Source organism: Atractosteus spatula, chromosome 13 (assembly GCF_055471065.1).
Source record: "Atractosteus spatula isolate fAtrSpa1 chromosome 13, fAtrSpa1.hap1, whole genome shotgun sequence".
Taxonomy (NCBI): Eukaryota; Metazoa; Chordata; class Actinopteri; order Semionotiformes; family Lepisosteidae; genus Atractosteus; species Atractosteus spatula.
The window spans coordinates 32219607-32247092 of record NC_142718.1 but is presented as its reverse complement, the minus strand read 5'-3'; the positions used below and the strand labels follow the sequence as shown (position 1 = coordinate 32247092).

The following is a 27486-nucleotide window of genomic DNA, read 5'->3' as shown; positions in this document are numbered from 1 at the left end:
CTTTTGTTCTTCTGAAATATCACTTTAAGCAAGGGGTAGCATGGAATAAACTGCAGTTACAGTGGGTATTGCTATTAAATAACTTTATGAGCAAACAGTTTTGCCTTTAGTGCTTGGTTAAAGCGGATATTTTCTATACCTGTTGCTGGAAGCATGGCATATGTTTAACAGATGTTCACCTTCTCTCCTTTCAGAGTTAAAACCCCAACTTATATGCTCATCAGATATTGGGGAATATTTTTACGTTTTCGATTAAATACGTTTACGTTTTGTTATTAATATTGACATACAAACTTCACAGGATATCAGTATTTAAGAGCCCAGTTATATCAACGATGAAGGCAAATAAAGTAGCTTGAGTTCATTTTAATTTTACTTTTGTTCAAGATCATTTGGCATTTCAGGTAATTCCTAAAGAACTCTAGTCTGTGGCCAACTTGTGGTTAGAAGAGGAAGTTTAATCATCACCAGATGTACCGAGGCATGTGATAGCATAAGGCCACAGTAAAAGGGAGAGAAAATTTGAAAGAATGTTTTAAAAAATGTTAGGGTAAGTCTTTGGAATATGATCTCGCAATTCACAGCTATGAAACAGCTGACTGAAGAACTAAATCCATTGTCTTTAGACATTTTTCATGATTTTAAATACAGAAGCAGATTTACATTGAGGCTTGCTGTGTTTATAGGTATTATAAACATCACACTGTACAGTTTTATGCAACTGTTTTGTAGAATATCCAACTTTTTTTGTTCTGTGTCTAAGTCTCAAATATTATTTTAAGATTCTGCTACCATAAAGACACATCTTTATCCTATTACAATAATTTATTTAAATGATTTTTTCCTTCTAAAGACTGTATGTATGACACCATTAAAAGTACCTTTTGATTAGCATAATTTAGTATTTTGTGTAGATTGTGTTGTACAGTATTAAGATGAATTAAATGCACTGATAGAACTCTAAGGAGGTCTAATACAAACCAACCACAGCTTGTTGTCCCCAGATATCAAGAGACATTTAAAAAATGTAATGTAATTTATTGATACATTTAAAAAACTTAAATATTTATTCTGTGTTATGCTAATACATGCAACAGAATTAAAATAAACTAGTCTGTCAATTAAAAAAGATTCATTATGAGTATATAAAACACACACTAATTGATGTGCTTACCAGCTGAAGAAAATAAAGACTTTAATTGAACATTAAGGAGCTAAACTGTAACACTGTTAATTTCTAACATTGTTGTTCAGGTTTGAAGAACTTATTTTATATATTGTTTCTAGAATCTGTGTAATTGAAAACAAAAACAAGCCAATGCAATTAAAACACTTGGGATTTATTTTTCATTTTCCATGTAGCTTTGTGTCATCCTCAAATTTAGATGCTTTACTAGACCTGCCTGCCAAAGTCATTAATAATGGAAAAAATAAGAGGAAGAGTCCCAACTGTAATCCTTCTTGAACTCCACTTGTTTCCTTCTGAAACTCACTAGTACTCTGTTATTTGTCTCTTTTCTAAGATATGTATGTGCTCTCTTGTGACTAAGGTGAACTGTTTAACTGAACGTTACTTAATAGCGAAGCAGTCGGCATTTAAGTTATGGTTGACTGCATGTCAAAAACAGTATTCAGAGGAAATACCAATGCCTGTATGATTCTAATAAAACCTTAGAGCCTAATTTGACTCTTTTGGGTATATCTGGAGCGTTCCTTTTTCTTGGGAGTAATATTTGATTGAAAGAAAAACATACCTTGACAGGACGGAATGTGTGATATAGAACACAAAGCAAGGTTTTATTTTTTTTTCCTTTGGAATTCAGATTCCATATGGTATCAATTTATAGTCTAAGAGTTGTCAGGCTGTATTCATTCATATGTTAAATTTGAAATTCAAATCAGCAGCAATGGTTAATAGTTTCCTCCTTTTCTGTTTTCAGTTAATTCAAAGTCAGCCTTCTGTGAAAGTGCGTTATATTGGTTGTCAGTACAATGAAACATAATGTTTCCTCTTGTGACCTTACTGGGGCTCTCTTCAGAAAGAGTCACAGATGAGTTAGGGTATTGCATTTGGCAATTCACCAGGTGGAAAAAAAAGAAAGTCCACATAGCCTCCTTATTAGCTGTGGTCCCTGCCTTGAGATTTGTAATGCTTCAGTAACTTCTGAGAAAACAAGTGCAACGGGGCGAAGGAAGTGACCTAGAGCTGAATTCTGCAGATTCACAAATGAAGTTCGATTGTGACAATAATCAGAAGAGGGTAGGGGTTCATTAGAGCAGGTACAAGTAAGGTGCACTGGCTTCCTAAATAGTGGCAATTACTTTGCTGGGCAGTATCTTTTTTCCACTTACGTTCTGCTAATTGAGAGGTGCTGACCTGTTATGCACTCTTCAACTAGACGAGGCTGTAATAAGAGAGAGCAGGGCTTGCATTGCTGCAAAGTGTGATAGGATTAAAGATGAAAGAGCTTCTCAGAATTTGATTAGGCTTTAGAATTAGGTACATAGGTGTGGTGCCAGGCACAGAGGGACCCTAGGATTGCAGGACTCAGAGGGTTCAGCGCACAGTCATTGTCAGTAATACACCATGGAAGTGGTTTAGATGTATGCAGAGAGGAGGAAGCTGGGGAGACTTTGTCTAATTAGCAATGAATTAGCAATGTTTTTGGTTTCTTTTCTATGTTTGGAATTGCAAGTTTAATATACTTCTACCTCTAATCAATTTAGCGCACTGCTGCAGGCCTCATAACATTACCATTGAGGACTGAAAATGCCTTCCTCTGTAATCTGTGCTTGTGAGAGCCCTTCTTTCCTGTGTATAGTACTCGTACATTGTATTACAAGGATGAATGAATTGGTTGGAATGCTGACTGGCTACACTACAAACGCAAAGGTGCTGGACATATGACAGGAGTTTCAATGTAACACCCAGCTTAGTCAGCTCTTAATCAGTTGTGCACCACTGCCTGTAATCCAAGTGATCATAAACTGACAGCATACAGTACGTCTGACTTGAACCTGCAATGCCTGAACTATAAGACATCTCTGCTTCACCCGGTACAAATGTATTATGCATGAATAATTAGAGGCTGATGATGACACATTAATTTGCATCTCAGTATACTATTGGCATTAAGTTTAGTTCTCAATGACAGATTGAATATCTTCTAGTAAAATGTTGGAGCAGGGCTATAAATTTGCATTTGTTTTACACAAAATTAAAACATTTTAAACTTCAACAGTAGATAAGGTTGCTTGGAAAGGAAAGCTGTAAAAGGCTTAATGTGCAGCAGACAGAATATTTTTTTGGGCCGTTTCCAAGCACGTATCAGAGGAAAGCCGTGAAAGGTTAATGCACAGCAGACAGATTCTTCTTTTGGGAACTCTCTGCACACATTTCTTACTACCTCTGCAGTTGGATGAAATATACTGTAGCGAAAAATTAATGGTTTTAGACTTTGAGCATGTTGCCTCATATTTCATTGGAGAAATGGGCTTCCAATGTGATCCTCTACAAAACGTTTTACATTTCAAGCTCCTTTATGGCAAAACGTGAGTTTCCAGGAGACTGTGCTTCCTTTCTTTCAGTGGGTTTGCTGCTTTGAAACGTTCTGTTGTTTGTTTTTTTACCCACCTCTGCCCCCCCAACTTTGGAGGACTTCTTTATTTTTATTTTATTTTTATTTTTTTTCACTCTCATTTGTGTTCTTATTAGACAATAACAAAAAAAACTTACATTCACCAAAAAAAAATTCAGAAACTTCCTACTAATATTCTTCACATCCAGTGCCATTCAAGTATGTCTCTAATGGGCCCCAAGCATTCCTATACTCATTAAGTTTCCCCTGTAAATTATATGAAATCTTTTCAAATTTAACTTGTGATGCAGCCTCTTTAATCCATTCTTTGTATGACGGTCCTGTACTGTCCACCCATTTTTGCAATATTATTTTTTTAGCAGTAATACAGAGTCAATAAAGTATTTTTATATTGAACAGCTACTTTAACCTTTGATAAATCAACAAGAATACATGTAATGGGAGTAAGTAGAACTGAGATATTTACAGTACAGTAGGTGCCTGTGGAGGTCCAGAATGACTGACTGTATGTGCTGACAATACTATAATAAGTGCAATAGTGATCCTTTATGTGTTTTACATTTGGAACACATTCCTGTATTATGCCACTTCATCCTTTTCAATTTGTCTGGGGTATAATAGAGTCTGTTTAAAATTTGTACTGAAGCAGTTTGTTATGTATAGCTCTAAATGGATCACTAACATTATGCCACACAGTATCCCAGTCTATGTCATCTGACCCTACACAGAGATCAGCTGTCCACTGAGATGCACACCTATCAAAAGACTTATCTGACCTTGCATTAAGAAGGTTGTAAAATTAGTCTGCAATAGTGTATTGCTGTAATTATCCAGTTCTTGTTTTAATTTACTTAACGGAAGGGTTTTAGACAGTAAATGTTTAAGTTTTGAAACGTTCTATTGTTCGCAGTGCCACACCTTTCCACAGGTTACTCAGTCACCCCTATATCAGACAGGATCCCATCTTGTTTCTCAGTAACTTCTTTAAAACTGTGTTTTGTCTTTATTTGCAGGTAAGGGGTTACCCAGAACCTCAGGTGACCTGGTATAAGAATGGGAAGATGGTGATAGCTGGTGACCGCAATCTGATTGAGCAAAGTGCCCGGGGAACTTTCAGCTTGGTCATCCAAGGGGTTAATGAAGAAGACAGTGGGAAATATACCTGTGAAGCTGTGAATGATGGGGGATCCCGACAAGTAACTGTGGAACTTACAGTCGAAGGTAACCACTAGGGAAAAAAATGATATTTCTCCACAATATTGAACAACAGCAATGACTATGTTTACCGTACATGCAGTTCTGAAATCAAACTAATCGACCACTGTTATAAGAATGTGACGTGTAATGTGCAACCTTTGCACACACCATTGAGCAAACTTTTGAAAAAGTGCACACCGAAACATGGCCCGATCAGAAAAAGATGTACTACAGCCCCTGTTTATGCTGAAAAGACTTAAAAGACGTGTAGCCACACTAAGAATGTGGGGTTTTGCGCATGTCAACAATTGCAGGGTTCATGTCATTAATGTCAGAGATTTCAGCAGTAAAAACAACCACAAATATCACTGTGCTTCCCAACAGAGAAGGTTATTTCAGGCAATACAAGTCTTATACTCACTACACTGAAAAGGCTGAGGTGCGTAGTCTCCATCAAATTATTCAGTGCTTTTCAGTTTCACCCTTTAAAGGTGGAATTTAGGTAGAATTTGAACACAGAATATGAAAATGACAGCTTAGATTGTTATAATGCAGATTGTATCCTGCTGCCAAAACCCTATGCAGTAGTGGTCAGTGGTCTCAGATATTCTTCTAGTTATTTCTTCTTTGTTTTCGTGTTTCAAGATGTTTGTACACCATTTTGTTATAGAAGAGTACTTTGAGGTAGGCTAATTTATTGTTATTATAATTTGACTCCTCATCAAAAGCACCATTTTACAAACCTGTAGAGTGTGGTGTTCGGACTGTTTTCCACTTGTGCAATTTTACAGCACGAAGCAATGCTGTGTCTGATCAATTAATGAGACTGGCTATGACATGTGGTGGACATGGGAGTGCATTCTCTTCTGCCCTCGCATATTTAATTACTAATGAGGCTAACTGCATGTCAATGGAGCAATTCTCTCTTTCGGAGATGCATGTAAACTTTAAGCACCGAGAAGTGTGTGTGTATAACGAATGATGTTCGATGTATTGATTTTGGCTTTATACTTAAATGACTTTTATTCCACATTGGGGTTGGCCTCTAGCAGCGCAGGAAAGCTTAATCTTTCTGCAGGACCTTGTCAGAAGGTCCTAGATTTATTTATGCATCTGTGGTTAACACTGGCGTTAAAACCTAAGAGTTTTGGCTAGATCTTACTTTGCAGAATCTGTCTATAGCATATTGTGAGAGAATACTTAATGTTGGAAAAATGCATGGCTTTGTTATTTAAGTAGTTAATGATTCTTTTAGTGGGGGTTGATTCAAGGAGGAATGCTCAGTAGTGCATTTTAAAAGATTTAAAAAATTTGGTTGAGACACTTAAGCATGTATTGGTTTTTTTCCTCGTTATACAGTACGAATTGAGCAGTATGGTAATAATTCAAAGTGTTCTTACAGAAAAAAAAAACACTTAAAATTGTTAAGCCGCATTCTAGGATCTAGAATTCTAGGATGTACATCTTTGGGCACAGCATATGCAGAGTTGCCAAGGTTTTTTTGTCCTTGAGAGTGAGATTTAGAGCCTGAAAAAGTGAGACTCAAGGCCATCAAGTGAGACCTCTATTGATTTTATTGCTTTCTGGAAAATATTTGTTTCCCAGTAGGAGGTGGGGGTGGGTTTGGGGTTGGCCTTTGCTGTCAACATGTGATTGTGAGATGACATCTAAATCTGAAACCTGATGTGTCTGTTTGTCCTGTTAGACACATGAAAGCAGTATTGGAAAGTTTTGTATAAAAACTACCTGGTCACAGTGCCGGGCATAATGCCTTCTTTCATCTCCAGAATATTTTTTTCACTCTGCAGTTCAGCTTTTACTTAAACTTTTAATTGTAAATTTAAGAAGCACATCTACTGTACTTAATACATGAAAAAAATGTTAATGGCTTTCCATGTTGTTTGATTTGGCATGCAGCTGGACAGATTTACAGGATCATAAACAATTATTTGAACATTTAAACATTACAAAATTACGAACAGAAACAGATGGAGTTCTGTCTACCTGCTTCAAGAGCAGATTGGAGTGGTCATGTCTCAATTGCTATTTCTGCTACTATTGCTTTAAAAGGGAGCATTAAATGTTTTTGAAAGATTTTGTTGATACATCAATCCGCTATTTTTTCTTTATTTCAGATACTATATGCATGTTTGAAAATGTAGATTTGTTTTGTAATCTAAGCGAATCACTCAATTTCAATAAATCCTTTATGGTCATATTGCCTTGTGGATCGTATCTGGTCTATTCTTTCTCTTTTTTTCACTTTTACCTGTTCATTCAATATTGTGTGCTGCAATATGGATAAATACAGTATGTGACTTTAATTTTTTTTATGGCCAGGTAATGGTGGGAGGAAATATAATTTACCATCTAGCAGCCGATCAACAGGGTAAGATATCTTACTTCTTAACTTGATTTGACAGAAATTTTAAACTTTTGCTTTTGTTTAAATATTGCAGTTTTTGTGACAGTGTTGTTTAAAGAACAGTTTACTTATACTCTTTCATGTGGTTGTGCCAGTTCAGAAAATCTGAGTAGAATCAGGCCAAGAAATGTTTTTTATAACAGGCATTAAGTCTTCTACTATGCTTTTGAAAATAAAGTGTAAGCCAAATTCTTTTTTTTCTCTCAAAAACTCAACATTCAGAAAGAAACAGTGGTTGAACTAAAAATTGAAGTTCTTTACCATGTTCATTTTGTATATTCTGTAATGAAGTACTGTTAATAAATACAGTAGGGGGAAATAATAGACCTTCCATGTAAATATGCTGAAGTCACATATTGTTAAAGTGTTGCTTCAAGCCTGCAAAGAAGATCAGACAGTGATATTTAAGCAGGGGTGAGCAATCTTGGTCCTGGACGGTTGATGAGGGTCATTTGGTTTGCTAGGTCTCAACACCTGAAGACCTGAGCGATACTGTTAAATTCCAATTAGGCCATAACTCAGATACTTCAAGTCATTTTTAATCCATCTGGACTGAAATCCTGTGGATAATCCAGTTCTCCAAGTACAGGATTCAGGATCTCTGTATTACTGCAAGAAATCTTTTAGCAGTCAAGTAGTTTATCCACTAGAGGGAGTGTTTTTTTTTATTAGTTTAAATAGAATATAGTGTTTGGAGGGAGGATCTATAGAATACTTAGTGGGGAAAAGCTACAAGACCAGTTAGAAGAAATTTTAGGAAAAAAAATGTTTAATTTTATAATTTATCAGAGAATAAAGCTGATCTTATTCTAAATATGTACTATTTGCTATTTAGCTCTGTAAGGCCTTTGTATGCAGGAGACAATTGTGTGATTGATATACAGTATATGTTGTACATTCTCTTGTTTGTCACCTACTGCTGGTTAAACACATCCTGTCTTTAGACGGCTGTACCGGCAACAATAATGATCCCTGAATCCTGGACAAAGTTGGACAGAGTGGTTATGTCCATTGTCACCTCAATATTAGACTTTAGTTTTTTGTTATATGTTTTATATTACAATTATTTGTCCAAAAACCATTACTGTCTTGACATCTTTTCATATTTGTTTTTTGTTTACATCTGAGCATGACCATTAGAAAATTAGAAATGGGACACCTTCTGCCTGACATACTGGAGTCTCACATAAGTGACCGTTCTAACTTTACTCCCTGGCTCATTTTTAACTAATTTTTCCATTTCTGATTTTAGAGGAAAATTTTCTGTCCCACCGGTTGAATCCCGACCTAGTATTTGGGGAGAGAGTCCTCCAAAATTTGTGACAAAACCATCGCGACTGATCCTCAAGGCTGGACAAAGTGGCAAATTCTCTGCTAAAATAACTGGCCGTCCTCAGCCTCAGGTTATGTGGCTTAAGGTAATTAATATTCGTACAGGAAGTTACATTTGAAGCCTTGTTTTCTTTCTGTGTTTTGGTATGGAAAAGGAGTTGTTTTAAATAGTTTTAAAACTGTGGAGTACAACTGGTTTATTGCTTAACAGATTCTTGAATATAGGCCCAGATTAAGTCAAAAGTCTGACCCACCCACAAATCGCAAATTACAATCCTGCTCCATAATACTGGCTTTTTGTCTGCCAAAAGGCATCTTGTTTCTACCAGATGAAAACCTGCCACTGAGTACTGGGTTTGTTGTTTTTGAAGTTTTGATTTAATCCAGGCATTGATTTGCGGAGTTTGTGAAATAGATTAAGTTCATATTAAATGGCTTAGGTTTAGAGGGTAAAAATCTAAAGCAAATGTAAGTATGGCAGTGCTGCTGCCATGTAATACAAAATTATTAAGCCTCAGAAGTTTTTTTTGTTATTACAAAAGGAATAGCCAAAATAACAGAGCAATAAATTTGCTTATTTAATTTACCATATTAACCATCTTATTAAATTTAAAATGACCATGTGTCTTACTTTTCACTTTAGAATGACATTGAGCTCCAGGAAAGTGATCATTTCAACATTTTTGAGAAATCAGGAATTCATTTCTTTGAGATCCGCAATGTACAGACCGAGGATGCTGGATTGTACACCTGCTCCGTGGTGAATACTGCTGGAAAAGCCACAGCATCAGCAGAGCTCATAGTTCAGAGTACGTTTTCCACCAACATCATTGTGGATTTTGCACTATTAATACTGAGAAAACATGATTCATGATTGAGCTTTGGGGTGTAAGTGTTGAGATTATTGCTGCACTCAAGTGTCACTGGAGATACAGAGTCATGGTAGAAGTTAAAAATAAAGATTGGACCTAATGTACTGTATATAGTAAGACAGTAGAATAGGGAGCTGCATCAATGTGCAAGCTGCAGGGGAACAAGTAGTACTTAATCCCATGCTGTAAAGTTAAAAGAAAGATGAAAAACTCCATTTGGCTATGGAGCCTTTTCAGGTGTTTGGATTAATACCCAAAGGGGGCTCCCCAGTCAAAATGTGATCTGTATAGTTTCTCTTTACTTTTCAGCATGAATTAGCCTCTACATGTTCCTTTCTGATGTACAGTATAACAAAATATTAATCATACAATTATTGTCTTGGGGAAACTAATAAACTAATACAAAAAGGTCATTGATCAAGGGAAGACACTAATGTTCCATTATGTTCCATTCTTACTTGAAATTCATTAATAAGGCTTGGGGGTGTAATGGAGGGCGGAGGGTGTAAACATCTATTTAATCCTGTTTTCCTTTTTAGGTTCAAGTACCAAATCAGAAATGTAAGTATACTGCAGGTTTGCCTTTCCGTTACCTTTCACACAACATTAATGTACGACAAAACTACCTACAAATGACCCCAGTGAGCTCTGCCAGTTTACTACCATACATTTTTAACAGCACTCTTCATCTTGACAAGCATTGCACATGTATTCTACGTTTATCTTTTATCTTAAGAGATGCAGTACTCCAAGAGCTCTTCATTGCTTATGCTACATGTACACATTCAAGCTGCTTTGGTTATACTTTCTTCTAACTGTAGTCATATTTGGTTGTGAAAACCTAAAGTCTATTTCACAACTTTTAATATTCAAGAATTTTCAAAAAGCATTAAGACAATTATGTGCTTTGTTATGTATTGGCTTAAAGATGCTGTAATGAAGCTAAAGCATTTCTTTTTCTTTTTTAGGAGTCCTGTGAATCCAGTTACCACTGTTACAAAGACAGAGATGTCTGAAGTGAAGCACACAGCAAGTAATGGTCTAATAAACGAACAGCAGTCCGCAAAGATGCTAGAAAAGGTGGAGCCGAAACACACCTACACTGCAGTGACACTCATCAGTAGGGAGTCGAAAGCTGTGACTGAAAGCACCGCACCATCGGGGAAGATAGAAGCAGAGCCCCAAAAGCCCCTGTCTGATCACAGAGCAGAAATAAAAAAGTGTTCAGTTCAGCCAAAGACAGCAAGTTCAGTAGCACTTCAGGAAATGAAGCCAACATTGGCTGACGTCAGACCTGGGCCTGAAGGCAGAAGGGCGGGGACAGGGCGACGAGCACAGCAGGGGGCCTCGGACAGCGGAGCAGCCCGCAAGATGACTGATGCCGAGCCCACTGCACCCGGGAAACAAAGAGAAACCAGAAAATCGGCAGAACAGCAAAAAGTGGAAACCAGAGGAACTTCTCCCAAGTTTGAAATTCAGCCACAAAGCTCTGAAGCAGGGGAGGGCTCAGAGGTCATATTCAAATGCCAAGGTAACGGTTGAAGTTGACATTGATTCCAATTAAGTCACTAACAGACAAGCATAACCCATCATGCCGAGTGAATGCACTCATATGGGCCATGGATTCAGTTGTGTAATCTTTACTTTCACAGTTCTTGAATCTGGGCTTCATCAGTAGTTCATTCACCCAGTGAGTGATGGATGGGCTCCAGTCAGTCAGGCCATGCAGTCCATCCAGCTAATAGCCAGCCCAGCTGTTTTCTCTTATCTACTACCCATAAGCATCCAGTGTCATCACTGAAACTTGAATCTGTCTTTCCTCTGATTCTCTTGCTCTGCCATTGGTGGGTGCTGAGGACTGAGAGCGTAGAATAAAAGTTGAATGGCTCTGACTAGTGCACATTTCACTGCAGTCTTTGACTTTGCCCTCCCTGAAAGATGGTTCCTGTGATGCTCCTTGCTGATCAAAATGAAAAAAAATGGGTGAAGATTCTCAATATTTTTAAAAGAAAATAATAATAGAAACAGATGTTTCATTTCTGCATTTGTCAACGTTTGTCCACTGTAGCCTCTGCATACTCTAGGTCCAACATAAAAAATGGAGATGATAGAATTTAAAACTGACAGAAATATTTCATGTTATGAAATCCAGATTATAGGAATCTTAAGGTACTTTAAAATCCTGGTATAAAATATTAGTTCATCTCATGCGTGGTGATTTTCCATCTTTTATTCCTGCCAGCATTAGTCTGTCCCATGACAAATTAACACCAGATTTTGAAGTATTCTCTGAAGCATTTAGCATAGGGGTGTAAAATCCGTTTTTAGCATTCCTTGTAAATGATAAATAATGGTTAGGCTTTTCCAAAAAGAACAAAAAGACCTATCTCAGATCTTCAGGGAGATTTCTTCTGATTTATTCATACTGACAGATGGGTTACTAACTTACTGAAAATAAATAAGAATTAAAATAGTCAAAGTCTAACTACAGTATATCAATCCAAGATGCATTAAAATGAGAAAAGACTACTGTTAAATTTGAAATGCTAGATATTTCATTCTCTCTGTATCCTCAAGGTACTGTATACAATTTGGAACAAGAGCTTCCAAAAATATATGCTTACTGTACCTGTTGATTCATTTTTATCATTACGAAAAGGTGGTATTATTGAGTTCTTTTCATAACGCCCTGTGCTACTTCATACAGTTTCAGGAAGTCCAAAACCTGATGTTACCTGGATTAAAGATGGCCTTTCCCTGAAAAGAAAAGCAGGCTTAAACATACACGAGGAAAGCAACATGCATTACCTGTGCTTTGACAAAGTCCAGAAAGAAGATTGTGGGATTTATAGCTGCACAGCAACAAACATCAGAGGGAAAGTGTCTATTACCTGGACGCTGAATGTGAAAAGTAAGTAGACAAAAATATCAATTTCATTATTGAGTAATAATTTAAACTTAATAATAAATAGAGTACATGATTATACAAGAAAGCATTTTTTTCAGTATGACAGAACACTTTTTATAACCAGAGATAGTGTAAATTTGTTTCAAATTGGCACTTCTGTGATTTCAGTTCCAGCACCCCCTGATGTATTTAAAAAAACAGACAAGACAAGCATACAGTTTTCATCACTCTGCAATGAAAATAACAGTATATCTTGTGGCATTTTCTCTTGTCTATGAAATGCTGTGTGACATCTTTTGAAAATCCAAATAGCTCAAAATAGAGGTTTGGTCATACAGTAGACTGAAAATAAGTTCAAATATATTTGAACTTGCAGCTAAAGATTTAAGTCATGATTTCAAAACTGTGGGCAGCACTGTGGCATAGTGGTTAACATTTCTGATTTGCAGAGCTGGCTCCAGGGGTTCAATTCTGCATGTGGGATGTGTCACGCCCTCTGCAGCCAGAGAGCGCCTCTACTCTGTCCTGTCCCTAGTTTCCTGTGCTTTGCTCTCCTTCCGGTGTCTCTCTCTCTGGGGCTGTATATTTCCGGGTCTCTTATTCTCCTGCGCTCAGCATTGACGTTCTGATGTCCTGAGACCCGCCTAGCATCCAGGTCACCCCACGTCCGCTGCCTGAGGGCATTGGTTTCTATACGACTCCTGAACTGCTGAGCCCGGGCTAACCCCCCGTTCCGCCACTATACATATGGGTTTTTTTCCGCTTTCCTGCCTCTCCACGGTTTGTCCCTTCCGACATCCGTGACAGGATGCTATCCGTGGGCTGTTTGTACAGTACGTTCTCCCCATATTCATGTGAATTACCTTCGGGTTCTCCAGAAGTCGGTTTTGGAGAAACTGGTCTTGGTGTAAGGGTGTGTGTTTGTGTGTCTGCCCTGTGATGGCCTGCCATCCCAGCCAGGGTGTATACTGCCTTGCACCCATTGCTTGCTGGGATAGGCTCTGGCTCCCACGTGACCCTGTATTTGATAAAGCAGTTAAAAAAACGACAGGATGGATTCCATATTTTTAAAGTAAGGTGGCATAGCTTGGTATAAAAAAATAATAATTAGTTTGTAGAAAAACTCAAATAGAAATTCAACACTGTGGATTACATTGTTCTGAGAGTCTGGACCTGAGCTATACTTGCCAGCAGGGAGCAATCTAACATCAGGTTTTAAGACTTTTTAGTGAGAAAATATGAAAGCCTCCCACAGTTATTCCAATTTATCTATTACCATTAAAATTAGATGGGAAGTTCTAGTTTCAATATGATGTAGTTTTTTTCTATTTCAACCTGGCACACATCTTTAATTTACAGGTAAAATAGTTCAGATTTGTCCCATATTGAACTACTACAGATATGGTTTCTTTATCATATACTGTATTCAGTAGTTCACAATAGCTTTGAATTATTGAAAGATGAAATTAACAAGATTTCTACATGGGCTGCAAGAAGAACATAAAAGAACATAAAATCTCTAAATGCAGCAAACAGGAAGCCATTTATTATCTTTAGTTGCAAATAGACAACTCATACAGTATGAGGATCTCATCCTGTCATTTCTTGAAAGAAGCCAGGGCATGGGTTAGGTAACTTGTTCCAGACTTTCGCAACCATTTATCTAAAAAAGACCCACAGAGTCTCAGGTTTTAAGGCACTTGTCTGTAATTTTCACTTGTGTCCCTCTGGTTCCTGATTCACTGTTGGCTCTGAAGTTGTGACAGTGCCTTTGAGGATTTTTATTCCCTGAATCAGGTCCCTTCGTAGTCTTCACTGCTCAAGACTAAAATAATTTGATTGAGTTCTTTTTATGTTTTATGGTTTGCCTTTGAGCCCAGGAATGAATATAACCATTGTTATCTATATCTTTTTTATAATACTGATTCCAGAGCAGGACATCCTTTTTGTAGTTGTGTACGTGTTGCATATTTTGCATACCCTTTTAAAATTATATTTTAAATGACAGTAACTGTAATTGCGAGAGAAGGCTATTTGGTGCTTCGAGCATGTGTGGTCGTAGGCAAACAGTGGTGAAAAAGAATGCAAACCATCTATTTTCCAGAAATACTCTGAATACTGAATGTATCTGGATGTCTGATTACTAAAAAGAGTCAGAGGTGGGCTATGATGAAAAATGAAATTCGGGAAATCTCATCAAACTAATGCCAAAGATTTCTACAGAGAGCACTCCTCTGTTCCAGGAGTTTACATTTATGATAAAAGTCACTTGCGTTTAGAAGGCAACTGTGTGATTCAGTGAAAAAGAATTAATAACATTGTTGGAAGGGTATTATTAATCATAGAAATAACTACATGCTCTACTTACTGGAAAATGAGTATCTTTACAAACAGCTTTTGTTATTTTTTAATAGCACGAGCCCTATAGTACTGAGGGGTATTTTTAATTTCTGTAAAGATTTTATGCTTTTACTTTTTGCAAATTCAAGCAAAACCTCTAAGTATGTTGCCAGCTTTGGAAGACCAGCAAAAAGCCCTGACAGTGGTTGTATTAAAAAAGCAACAAAAAAAAAAAAGGATTGTTGCCAGACTTCAATCTGCCATGACACAAAGTACTTTCTTTTATACTGGATGTGCTTCATGGTCTTATTTGCTTGCTTAAGGATAAAACAACAGGGTGTTTACAAAATTGCTGTGGGGATTGCATTTAATTGGAAAATAACATGAATAGTGGATTGGCAATATTTGATCTCAAATGTTTGTCCTTAAAAGGAGAGCAGAGCAGTTTCAACAAAACCCAAGATGGGCATTTGAGATACAGTGATGCCTTGTGGACAACAGGGCAGAAAGGTCTGTGGGCATCATTCCAGTACTAGGAATTAGCCAACAGATGTCATGACGTGGAGAGCCTTCAGTATGGAGCTTGAACTTTTCTCCTACAGTACTCTGGTTTGCTCCCACTTTCCAAAAACATGCAGGCTGGGTTAATTGGTTTTTAAATTGTCTGTGTGTCTGTACAGTTTGTGTACACCCTGTGTTGAAACTGGCATTATGTCTAGCTTGGCCCCTCTTGTTAATCACTATTCTCATGTTGTAGTCTCACCTATATTTCTGGCTCAGGGAACAAATGTTCTTGTTTGCAAAGGTTTTTGTAGAATGTTTACTGTGCTGCCATCATTTGTGCAGTATGCAGTATGTAGAGTGCAGCAAAAAAAAGGCACAGTGAACAGTTTCATTTCTGAGGAAATGGTTAAGTTTAGTTTATTTCAGAGAAGGTGCATTCTGGTTTAAACAAAGGAATGCCACAAATCAAGAAAAAAGGGAAAAAAAAAACAAAAGACAGCAGCCTTCAACAAACTGCCTCTGCAGCAGTGTCCAGATTTTACTGTATGATCTTCCCTGAACTTCAGTCAGGCAGTGAATTGTGTTAGCTCTTTCACAGACCATACGTACTTATACTGAACAGGACTCAACATAGTTCCCTTCTTGATCTTCTGTTGTCTAGCAGGACATATGTCTGCAATTTGAGTGTGATGTGCTGGCAGCTAAAATCACGTGCACAGTGTTTGTTGTAATTGCTAGACATGCAGTGGAGTACTGTATTCTAAGGTGTACAGTACAGATCATAATGGGAGAAAGTGGGTAAATATCAGTATGTTGCTATTTAAGTGTGATGAATGACTATGTATTTGTGCCACTGTGCACTGAATATCTTGTTGGATATATTTTGTTAAAGAAAAAAAGTATTGTATCTTTTAAAGAATTTGAAGAGTTTTATGAAAGACAGTTTGTATACAGTATGTATATATTAATATTAAAAGGAATTATCTTGATGTTGAGAAATTTCAGTGAAGAGTTGTTGTGTTCTTTGTTTTAAAATCTTAGCTCCAGAAGATGAGGGAAAAGCGCCATTTTTCACCAGTGCTCTGAAAGGGTGCTCTGTGAGTGAGGGGCAGGATTTTGTGTTGCAGTGCACTGTAGAGGGAAAACCCCTGCCTCAGATTTCTTGGCTTTTAAATGGTAAGAAAAGCTGTATAACTTTTTCCTTATATACCCTGTATATGCATGAGCCACATTTTACTTTCTGTTCTTCACTCTCTCACCTGTAGGTTGTGCTGATAGTCCTAATCTTCTTGATCTTAACCTTTCTTAATCTTTTAGCACAGTGCAGTGTTAAACCCAGAAAAGCCAGGGAAGACCTGTTAGTGTTAGTTCAACAGGTGTGCAACAGAAATGCAAATTCTCACTTAAAACTAAAATCAATATGGACTAGTCAATATAAAAAGTCACAACAGACAAGCAAACTAAAAGAGATATAAATGATGGCATTTGTTGTTTTTCTTTAGAAGGTAACCCACTAATTTAGCACAAAACATGTTTTAACACATTTGATTAATTTGTATAAAGATTTTTTTTTTGCTTCAATATAGAATATTCATATATTATACATATATGAGGGGAATTCTTACTTCAAAGCAATGTTCATATTTTAGGATTTACAGTGTAACTGCTCTTTCATCCTGTGTGACAGCTTCTAGAATGCTATCGTTTTAGTCTGACAACTGTTGAATACTTACATTTGTAGTATGTCTATCAAAAAACAAATCTATGATCTTATTCTCTTTTGTATAAAGGTGACACAAGGTAGTCCAGCTAGGATATCCTGGTAGCAGTCAGTGTTTGAGATTACAAATTCCTGGCTCAGCATATCTCCGGTTAGGATTCAGACAGAGCATATGTCTTGCATATGACAATAGTTAATGGGAGACTACTTTGGAATCAAATAAAACAATTAAATCCTAAAGCCTAGCTGTAGGTTAAATAACAGAAAATTAATACAAACTGCATGATTCTGCTTAAAACTCAAAGGAAGTCAAGCTTGGAATGTTTTTGGAGAGTTTGGGATCAAAAATAGAAGGAGTTGTGTCTTTAAATGGGACTTTAAGACATAGCGGGTTAATCTGATTTTAAAACGAAACACTGTCTTTCATTTCTACTTAGTTAAGAGAGATCTTATTCCTCAGTAGAGGTTTTTCATTCTAATTCAAAACAGAGCAGTGCAAGAAATGTTCTGAAGTATTCTTGCTGTTGAATTTTCACAGCTTAGTAACAGTGAAGTGAAAAAGCTAAAACTTTACATAAACAGGATTCTATGTGTGTGATGTAGAACTTGCAATAGAATTAGGATTTTGTTACAGTAACAACAGTAATGCATTTTTACTTTGAAAATTAAAAAAAGGTTTTTATACATCATTACTTTAGTTTTTAGAAAGCTATTTTTCAAAAGCTAACACAAAAAATTATTTAGAACTAATAATGTTTGCAAAGAAATGTATAAAGGAAAAGAGCAGTCTCTTATAAATTGTGCATTTTTGTATTCAAATCACCTGTAAAAACAAACACACAGGGCTCCTTAAAATATTTCCATTCTTAAAATATTACATGTACTGTAATGCCTTTATATATATTCTGAATATTCCTGCAATCGTAATAAATATTAAAAGGCAATCCTCATTTTTGTTGGGTTTTGTAATCATAACAACAGACTAAATCCGAATTAAAAATTTGGCTTTTAAACTGTTTAATTTTTGTTATAAAATTCTGCATTCATTTTAATGTATTTTCATTGATAGGATCTAATATACTGTATTTCTTTTCCGGGAGGATTTTATTTACAACAGTTTGCCAAGTGTGAGCTACACTCTGATTCGGCGTATATCAAGCAGTACATTGGTGAAAAATTTTAAGATTGCTGCAGCTAATTTATTTCATGAAAGAAGACAGGGCTGAGCAACCCCTGCTAAGCACAATAGAGATATCTAACCCTTTCCGACGACTGGAAAATATAGCTGGAGCTATTAAACAAATATGAGGCCTAGAACCATATAAAGGAAAAACATGCATTGCTCTCTCTGAAACTTTACACCAGCCAGACATGGCATATGTTTGCACTCCAAAAGCAGACATTTGAAACTGTTACTGACTCATGCAGACAGATTATGAAATACCTACCAGTAGAAAAAAAACAGTCCCCTGGAATTAAAGCCCATGCCTTTCTTAGGAAAGGGTCACCCTGCAAAAGATAATGCAGATGATTTATAATTAGTATTTACACTGGATCTTGAGCCATCACAACCTGCTGAAGTCAATTTAACTTTCTATTGTATGTCTAACTCGAGAGCTTCTCATCTGATAAGGAAACCTGTTTTTATTGGATCCTATCAGCCAGCTGAATCCTACTGCCCACTCTGTATTTCCCTTACAAGGCTTTGTTAATGGGGTTTCGTATTTTATGGCTTGCTTAATGGATAGTATCAAAGGTATTTCTTGAACCATTAAAAAAATCAGCAGTTTTTTTTATAATTTCTTTCACTTGTGGAATTTGTCCCAAGTCTTGTTTTTATACTTTTCATCACTAAAAATAATCAGTCGAGGTCCAAGAGTTTGCCAGCTCCTTCCCAAAATCTTTTTTTTAGAAAAAGAAAACATTCTATTAACTAGAGAAGTTGCTTACCATGAACTTTACAAAGATTGTTGTGTTATCCTGAATCACGGATCTGATCTTAGATAATAGAAATTTAATTTTTTATTCTGTTGGGAACTTCCAGTTATAGATTACCACTGACATTACTGTATTTGATTCAGCAGTGGTCATCAGTTCGCTGCTGAATCTCTAGTCAGTCATCTCTAACTTTAAAATTCTATCTGTCCTTTCCACCTTAGAATGCTATAGTCTCACTTACATACAACATCTAGAGAACAAAAACTCTCCAAAGCGAAATACACATATTTCATAGCGGAGGTGGAGAACAATAGAGCACTAAATAGAGCAGAAGACAGAAATATTGGTTTTTTGCACAAATGTGGCATGACTATATTAATAAATTATAATAATATAGTTGGATTTGTATTAAGTATTATATAATTAAACTGAACAGTTAATGCCCAACAGAAAGGTTTTTATTAAATCGGTTAATTAACTTGCTTTGCACATCAATTGCACAGCATGAATATTTTCAGATGTGTTGTTTATGAAGATCCTTTATGCAATGAAACAGTAATGATACATTATTTTGAGTAAAAGTTATATTTTAGAAACGTACATTCCGGACAGCGATAATTCTATACTTCTTATTTCCTGTGTGTTTTTTATTTCTTTAAAACATTAGATAAAACCATCCAATATGCACATTCCTCTTTTGAAAATGGTGTGGCCAAATTAACGGTTCAAGATGCTCTCCCAGAGGATGATGGGATGTACTCTTGTGTCGCTGAGAACAGCTATGGAAGAGCCGTCTGCAGTGCTAAAGTGTTCATAAAAGGTGGGCTGTGTATTTATTCTGTTCTCTCTTCTCCATGTTCATTTAATGTTCAGTTCCAATGTTAAAATATCCTAAAATAAGAAAAATGAGTATGCCGTACGTGGTAACTGAAATAAAATATTGTATTTGTATTTCTGTGCAAAGTGTGATTTGAGATCAAATTGCAGTTAAATGCATACACATATACAAACACAATGCTTAGAAAGTAAGTAAATCTATTTGATGACTAGTCTACCTTGAAAGCTATGCCCTGTTAACTGTGCAACTTGGGGAAGGGGCACTATGTTCCCAGCTCTTGCACACTGACAGTATTAAAGCTCTCCACATTTCTGTTTTGCTGCTGATTTTGTACCGTAGCAATCGCTGCACACACTGTTGTAGACACTGATGGTGTTACTCTCCGGTGTGTAAATGGTCACTGTTCACAGTGTACTGTTGGCAGACACCCTGCAGTTAGGTAGAACAGTTATTAGAGTGGGAAAACCACTGTAAATTATTTTTAAAGGAGCCATGTATGTTCTTATAAGGGACTTAATTGAAGTTGTCCATTACCTCAGGTTCAGTTACCATCTTGGGTTCTATAGCTGTTTATTTTTTGAAGACAGACAGATTATTGGACTTTGCTGAATGACATTGACGCCAAAGGTTTGAAGGCTCTTGGCTGCTGCAGGTGACTTCATACTGGCCCCCAGGATTGACAGGATTCTAGATGTCCCGTGGCTGTTATAACAGTGCAGCAGTGAGCACCGGTAAAAAGTCCCCTAACGGAGGGACGGAAACACCGGTGTGAGGTTAGCAGGGACCAAAAATAACACAAAAATGGGTGAAAAATGAAACAAAAGGGCAGAAGGAATGGTGTACTGCTGTGCATCGCAACCTCCAGGCTGGGCTTGCCTATTTAACAGCGTCCAGCCTGGCAAAAAGAAGAACTGCTAGCACAGCGGGGACCAGACTGGACTGACCCTATTTAGCGGGGGTCCAGTCTGGTAAAGCCGGGCCCGTAAGGCAAATACAAAATAAAACTTTAGTGTGTGAAACAGATGTGCCTGCCCCAGTGAAAATACGTGACGGGGCAGGCAAAAAGAAAAAGAACGCCTTACGAGGGTGCAGTCCCCTCCAGGACTGTCGGTGTAAACTCCCCCCCTTCCGGGGGTGTCCCTGCTCGTCCCTTCAGGGGGTGTCCAGTGTGCCTTTTCATGATAACAAGTTCTTGAATCCTAACCTTTTCTATTTTCTTGCATACTGTTTTCTGTAAAAGAAATGTTGAAAAATACTTTAAGAGGAGACAGACATTTGTACACTTCCAATTTGCAGAGTTGTAAGTGAAGATGGAATGAAACCGTGGCAGCTAAAAGCAGCCTTTCTTCAGTTTTCCTCTTCATTTTTAACTTCCTTTTAGACCATTTAAAGTCACTAGTTTCTTGGCTATATAGAGCACGTACTTGACACAGGAGATAGGAAATCCACTGATCCTTTTAAAAATGCTAGTGAGAGAAAATGTTCCTATTTAGACTACTTAAAGCATGATTAAAGGTCTAGTTTTGTCAAAAACAAATGTTATTTTTAGGCTAACTGACTAAGTATTTTCATATCATTAAATTAAACATCTGCTTTCTACATTTTTTATTAATGTTATCTGACAACAGAGTTTTAAGTGGCACAGATTCAGTTTTAAAGGGCAAATGGAGAATACCAGCAGTTTCCCACAGTGATACTTTTGTGTGGAAGTAAAAGTATACACACAAAAAGAATAATAAGCAAAGTTATGTCAAAGGTTGCAGGACAGCTAAGTAATATACCATTGCTTAGTCCTTGATGTTGGAATGATGAGCAAAAATATTCTGCTGGAGACGAATCTTGCTGTTTTGGAGATATATTTTGGTGCTCCAGAATACATATTTGAGATTTAACTCTTCTCTATCCCCCATTTGCCTTTCTTGGCAGATATACAGTATATTGTTTTCTGAAAGCAGAGATATTTTTGATGGCAGACTTGCTTTCCTGAGCACAATGGATTTTTTTAAATTCCCAGGTGGGGGAACCAGGAAAAAATCTACAACATTACAGTCTTAAAAAGTAAAACCTTGAATGGGTGAACAGGAACAAACTGAGGATCTATGGAATAAAACCAACATTACAAATAGTCAGAATGATGCTCATCTTTACTTTGTACATACATTTCAGTTATTATCATTGGTGATATTTGGTTAAAGCAATGAGAATAGTGATCTTAATAAATCAACATGAAAAATGACAAGATCTCTATAATCTTTCAATCACTTGAAATATCAAACGGTGCTAATGTGATCTTTCCTGGTAGCTGTACTGATGTGGCTTCCATCTGTTCTGGAATAACAAATATTAAATATTGTGTTTGTACTAAAAATATAACAGGAAATGGTTAGTCATTGATGCAGAATGTCAAGATGTTGTGAGGAAACTATTCAACAGAATATACTGCAGATAAGCCAAAAATATAATAAATGTCAGGGCCTTAAGAAGTGTTTTTTTTTGTTTTCTTAGTCATATGAACCCCCATATCCATGGGAATAACAAATAAACGACAGTGATGTTTTTTAGAAGTAGTACATTTTATTCCAAGGTCAATAGAGCTTAATAATATGGTGAAAATCATAACTTTAGTATCTACTCTAACCTTTAAAAGCCCTTTCTCTTTCTTACTATTCATCTTTGTTAACCATTCTGTCATCACTGTTACTGATCATATGTTTTGAGTTTTAAAGAGAAATATTTACAGAGTTATTACTGGATACTGTACTTCAAAACAATAGCAGAAAGAAGAAGAAACACTTTTAAAAACACATTTAAAAAATGTAAAAAAAATGTATATAAAGACAAAATTTATCTGTAGGGTAAAAAGCATTGTCTTTGTTGAAACTCAAAAAACTTTTATTATAAATAGTTTAAATTATTTTTAATATTGTTTTTTAAACCAATAGGATTTAGTGCTTAGTATTTGTAGCTAGTAGGGGGAATAGAGAAACTGATTACTAAGCTTAGTAATTTATCCTGATCCTTAGCTAAGCTTAGAGGAAGCAGTGTATTTCTCATCAAAGTAGGCTAGAGGTTATACGATGATGTATAGAAGTAAACTGTACCTCTAGGACAAAAATGAGAAAAAATAAAGCAACGTATGTTGAGATTTTGGGCAGCATGGTGATGTAGTGGTTAGCATTTTTGCCTCACATCACTGGTTTGTATGTTGTCCCCGGCTGATCCGATTTCCTCCCACAGTCCAAAAACATGCTGGTAGGTGCTTCTAGAACAATTGACCCTGGTGTGAATGTGTGAGTGTTGTCTGTATGTTCCCGCAATGAAGTGGTATCCCTTGCAGGGTGTACCCTGCCTTGCACCCGAAAGACTCCAGCTCCCCCGCAACCCAGAATCGGATCAAGCGGAAAGAGAATGGAGTGGATGTTGAGATTTTTAAAAGTTACTATTCCTTTGCAAGCGATTCTTTTATTATTGTTGCTTTTAATAAAGAAATATACAAAAACATTGAAGAAGAAAATTGTTAAAGAGAGCCTATGTTAATTCAAATGAAAGCAAAGCAGTTACTGAGCCGGTGTTATTTTGGAATTCCTAGTAGGCACATGGCTGACAGCATGGACATTTATCCCCTGTGGTGCTGGATCTGGGCTGCTTCTCCAGAGTAATTTTAACCTCCTTTTAAATCTGATTATCCGTCACTTATTAAGTCTGGAGAGAAGTAGCTTATGATTGCAAGGAAGAAACCACAGGTTCAGCTCTTAATGAGTGGGTGCTCAGATGAAGAAGGAATATCCATGCTGAAAACGGGCATGAATGATGTTTAGAAATTCTATATTGTGCCATGTGTAAAAATAAATGAATTCCAACAGGTAAGGCCATTTTGATATCCTGTGTATTGTTTGCTTTTTAAAAAAGCAAAGCATAGACAATCATATTAAATATCCTGTATTGTTTTTATCCCTGATATATTATCTGATATGCAGATTTTCTTTTGTAGATCAAAGAAAAATACTACAATGGCCAGGACTATTATCATCCTCCATTGCTCTGGAATACTAAATATTGAGCAATGTGTTAAAGGGTTAATTCTGAAAACGAAATAGCATAACAGAGATACACATGAGAGTAGAAACCCAGAAAAAGCCCTAAACCTGATTTTTATCTTTGTTGCAATGCTATAATTTTGCACTGCTGATTTGGTAATAATGTATTCAGATGAGCTTGTATTTCAGTATAGTACTGTTTAACAGCAGCAATGTGATAGCAGTAACAGATCCCTTTTCTACATTGTTTTTGTATAGGGTCATTTTCAGAAGCCAGTGTTTGTGGATATAGAGTGAAGGGGGTTTTCTTTCTTTCCCTGGACCTAGCCGTGTAAGTCTCTGTACTATTACAAAGGCAGTGTTTGAATCTGTGAAGCTGCATTCTGCCTGTCATGCCCCTAGAGGGCCTATAAGGTCCCATCACCTTCAGAAGGAAAGGAGGAAGAGAAACCCAGCTGACAGATTTTCTTACGTGCTCAATATACAGTATGTATATAGGTATTAAGGTTTGGTCTAAAGTCCTTGTTGGGTCTTTGGCATTTTCTAGGTCTTTGTTGTGCTCTAAAAGAGTGGAAAGAACTGAGATGGTGTAACAGAAATGACAGGATATATTCTTCATACAGTATGTGGTTTATGTATCTGCTATGATCTCAGGAGCGTGACGTAGTATGAGAACTCATACCCATGACATGAAGGAAGTAATATTTGCCACTAGTTTAATTATGCTGAAGACATAATGGCCAAAACAGGCATTTTTGTGCTTGCAGCATCTTTGGTTAATCTATTTTTTTTTCTAAAAAGTGCCACATACTGTATATAAAGGAGCATTTTTTCTAGGCTTATGTTAAAACTGTATATTGTTTCATTCATGAATTTCATGCACTTGTGATATATATTTTCATCCTTTCATAATACAATTTTTGAATATGTTTCTAATTGTAAATTAAATGTTAAGGTGTCTTGTATGGTAAGTATAATACTTGAGAGCCCTAATGAGGAGTCTTTTAGGCTTAAAACGGACACTCAGCTACTGTGACACGCAGATAGTATTTTAATATTCTATTTGATATTTTCTAGTTTCTTGGTCAGTAATCTCATACATTCCTGTTCACAAGGGCTAAAACCCTAAACCTTTTTAGTCTCAAGCCCAGAAGACTATAATGGGAACCGATTCAAGTATTTAAAATGCTCACAGGCATTGCCAAAATCAACACGTCTTCAGAATCAGCAATGAAACGTGAACCAGGGAGCATAACTGGAATCTAAGTACATTTAAAACAAAGAGCAGGAAGAATGATTTTACACTTAGGGTTGTAGGAGTCTGGATCAAGCTGCCCAGCCATGTTGTCGAAACCGATGTAATCCCTATCATGGGCAGAATATCATACTTCTGTTTGCAGACTTTCTTATGTGCTCTTCTAAAACAGAGCTCATGCAGTTTTGTTTAAGTTGTGTAGTGGAAACTAAATCTTGGATCTCCCTCTACGGTATGCTAAATATGTATATACAAAATGAGATGTGTTTAGGAAAACACTACAGCTTGTCCGTTTGGTTTTCGAGATGGCTCTTTCTTTGACTTACGTCCTGGTGTTCACTGACTAGATTTATGAACCCTGAGCCCCAGCGTCTAACCAAACACCATAAATGGTCAATGTGAGTCAGTGAGAACAAAGACACAGACGTTTTGCTTGATCATTATTTTTTTAGGCTGCAAGTAAACATAGGAAAGCAGCACCTGATAACATCTTTTTAATTGAATTAATGGATTGCTTTCACTTTTTTAGAGTGAAAAGAACATTTCAGATTAATTTTGGTCAGTCTTTTATGTCTTTGCTATTTACAGTACATGAAGTTTTGATGGATTGCAATGAAGTGATCGTTGCTTTAATGTGTCCAATTTTTAATGGATTTGTCTGTGGCTCTGAACTGCTTTCAAAAGTATCCTTTCTGCCTCCCCAAAATATGTGGGTTACTATGCAAGTACAGCTGCTCTTTATGATGTATTAAAATGCTAAGAATATTTGAGGAAATCTTCCTTCACTTTTTTTCCTTGCTTGTCTGTAGCTGTAGCACATGCATTTCTGTAACTTTTCATTTCATTTGTAGGGTGTTAAAAGACATTAGTCACACTTGAGAATAGGAGGTACATAAGGCATGTGTAAATGATATACTAGTGCTTAACACATGATAAATAACCACTTTATAAAGGTTGTCTAGGTACTTAATTAGCTTTCATCAACAGTAAATAAGTATTACATACCCTTCATGTACAGTATCAGTAATAATGTATTATTAGGTATTTAAGTAACCTGTCAAGCTGTATGCCAGTAATAAAAGTAGCAATAACTGCTTTACATAGGTCTTCAAATCTGAATGTATACTAAAGCTTTTAGTACTGCTCTGTTTAGTGTATTTAAATCTTAACAGAAGGTCCACAGGAATTAAGAATTACATACAAAATTTCATACACCAGATTCCTGTAGGCTATTTGTTTGCATGTTTATATTTATTTATACATGTTTGTCTGCACATTTATATTTATTTATAAAATATAAATCATATTTTATAAATAAATATTAAAATGCATTAAAATATTCAAATAAATGCATCATTACTGCATTTAGATTACCTTTGACATCATTCAATGAATTATAAAAACACATTCTGATGAAATAGGAAACTCTTAGAAAGCACACATTTCTTCTGGCTTGTTTTACAAGTTAGCTGTGGTGCAAAGATAATCACTGTGTGTCTGTAATGATTTTACTATTGATTTAAGGAAGGACAAGGAGGAAAAATCCAGTTTTTAAAGAAAAAAATAAAAATTATTCTTGCATAACAACAGCAATTAACGTGGACTGCAAGACAATTGCCTTGTCTTCTTGCTACTGCAGATAACTAATGTCAGACCCTAACTAGATTTCAAAGTGGATTAAATTCTGAGTGTTCTAATGAGCATTAATCTAGAAGTAAGAGACTGAATTTACTGTGCTGTTTTAGCCCATTAGAATCCAACAGATACATCATGAAGTCAAAGAAAATATGTATTCTATTCTTACATCTGAAGTCTGCCTTAGCAGGCTTGAAATGCAAATAGTTTTATTTTTATCATTCATTGCTTGGTTTATGTAGCCTTGTGAAATAACAAGAATGATGAAGGTTGCTGACAAATGTACAGGATCCACACGCTAGTCAAAACCTGATTTAGGGTGTTCTTCCACTGCAGGGTCCCATATTGATCTACACTGCTCCATGTGTTTATATTCAGATGGTTTTTTTTGTAAGCCATGGCCTCTGGATGAAAGCCCAGATTCTACCCTCACTCACAAGCTGTGCTTATCAATGAGAAGTTACTTTTCTGTGAATTTATCTGGTATGGTTTTGTCATTACATTTCAAACAATTCTGTGATATCTGTACTAAAATTGATTTGATGGACCAGGGAAAATCTTTTGCTTTCCCGTGTGATTATTTTATCTGAAAATGCTACTCCCAGAACATCGGGAGTGTTTATAAAGTTTATAAAGGGTATGTTAATCATGTCTTACACAAATGCTTGGGAAATTAAAAGTTAAATTTAGCTTCCTGGCAATCCATTTTGAAGTATTTTCAAATCATACTCTGAAATAAAGTATAAATCACATAGGAAGTTTCAAACTAATGGAGAAACAATGGAACAGACATACCCTATTAGAAAAGTAGAGCCTCAGGAATGAGGTGCAGTATGTATGTAGATACTGTAGATGCAGAGCCTACTTTCCATGAGTTGCTTCCGTC

At 36.3% G+C, this 27486-nt stretch overlaps 1 protein-coding gene across 3 annotated transcripts in view; it reads left to right on the top strand.

The window, feature by feature from the left end:
• Positions 1–27486, top strand: part of mylka (myosin, light chain kinase a) — a 97374-nt gene that overhangs the window by 32251 nt on the left and 37637 nt on the right. For 2 of the 3 annotated variants that reach the window (XM_088930134.1, XM_088930135.1), the window contains exons 3-11: positions 4613–4820; positions 7137–7185; positions 8474–8639; positions 9197–9362; positions 9965–9986; positions 10394–10956; positions 12133–12336; positions 16219–16353; positions 19503–19655. In XM_088930134.1, the coding sequence (XP_088786260.1) occupies positions 4613–4820; positions 7137–7185; positions 8474–8639; positions 9197–9362; positions 9965–9986; positions 10394–10956; positions 12133–12336; positions 16219–16353; positions 19503–19655 (1666 nt within the window). The remainder of the gene's footprint in view (positions 1–4612; positions 4821–7136; positions 7186–8473; positions 8640–9196; positions 9363–9964; positions 9987–10393; positions 10957–12132; positions 12337–16218; positions 16354–19502; positions 19656–27486) is intronic. The other variant, XM_088930136.1, reaches the window with a different exon arrangement.